This window comes from Penaeus monodon, chromosome 24 (genome assembly GCF_015228065.2).
Source record: "Penaeus monodon isolate SGIC_2016 chromosome 24, NSTDA_Pmon_1, whole genome shotgun sequence".
Taxonomy (NCBI): Eukaryota; Metazoa; Arthropoda; class Malacostraca; order Decapoda; family Penaeidae; genus Penaeus; species Penaeus monodon.
The window spans coordinates 36637684-36637909 of record NC_051409.1 but is presented as its reverse complement, the minus strand read 5'-3'; the positions used below and the strand labels follow the sequence as shown (position 1 = coordinate 36637909).

Sequence of the window (226 nt, the reverse complement as noted above, 5' to 3'; positions counted from 1 at the left end):
TAGATATAAATGTAGATGTACTGATATAATAAACTTCTTTCCTACCCAGAGTAAGCAGTATCACAGCCAGTACTGGGAGCGCCCAGGTATGGCAAAATACCTGAAAGAACTGAGTGATAAGGAATGGGAAGAAGGACTTGATACACTGAAGAAGTTCATGCAACGTGGAGGAAAGATTGGAGATTTCAGAGAACAAGTTAAAGTATCTGCTAGGGTGAGTTTTTTC

At 39.8% G+C, this 226-nt stretch overlaps 1 protein-coding gene across 2 annotated transcripts in view; it reads left to right on the top strand.

Annotated features, from left to right (window-relative positions):
• LOC119588769 overlaps positions 1 to 226 on the top strand; it is a 3905-nt gene that overhangs the window by 2533 nt on the left and 1146 nt on the right. For both annotated transcript variants that reach the window (XM_037937410.1, XM_037937411.1), the window contains exon 4: positions 50 to 214. In XM_037937410.1, coding sequence (XP_037793338.1) covers positions 50 to 214 — 165 coding nt within the window. The remainder of the gene's footprint in view (positions 1 to 49; positions 215 to 226) is intronic.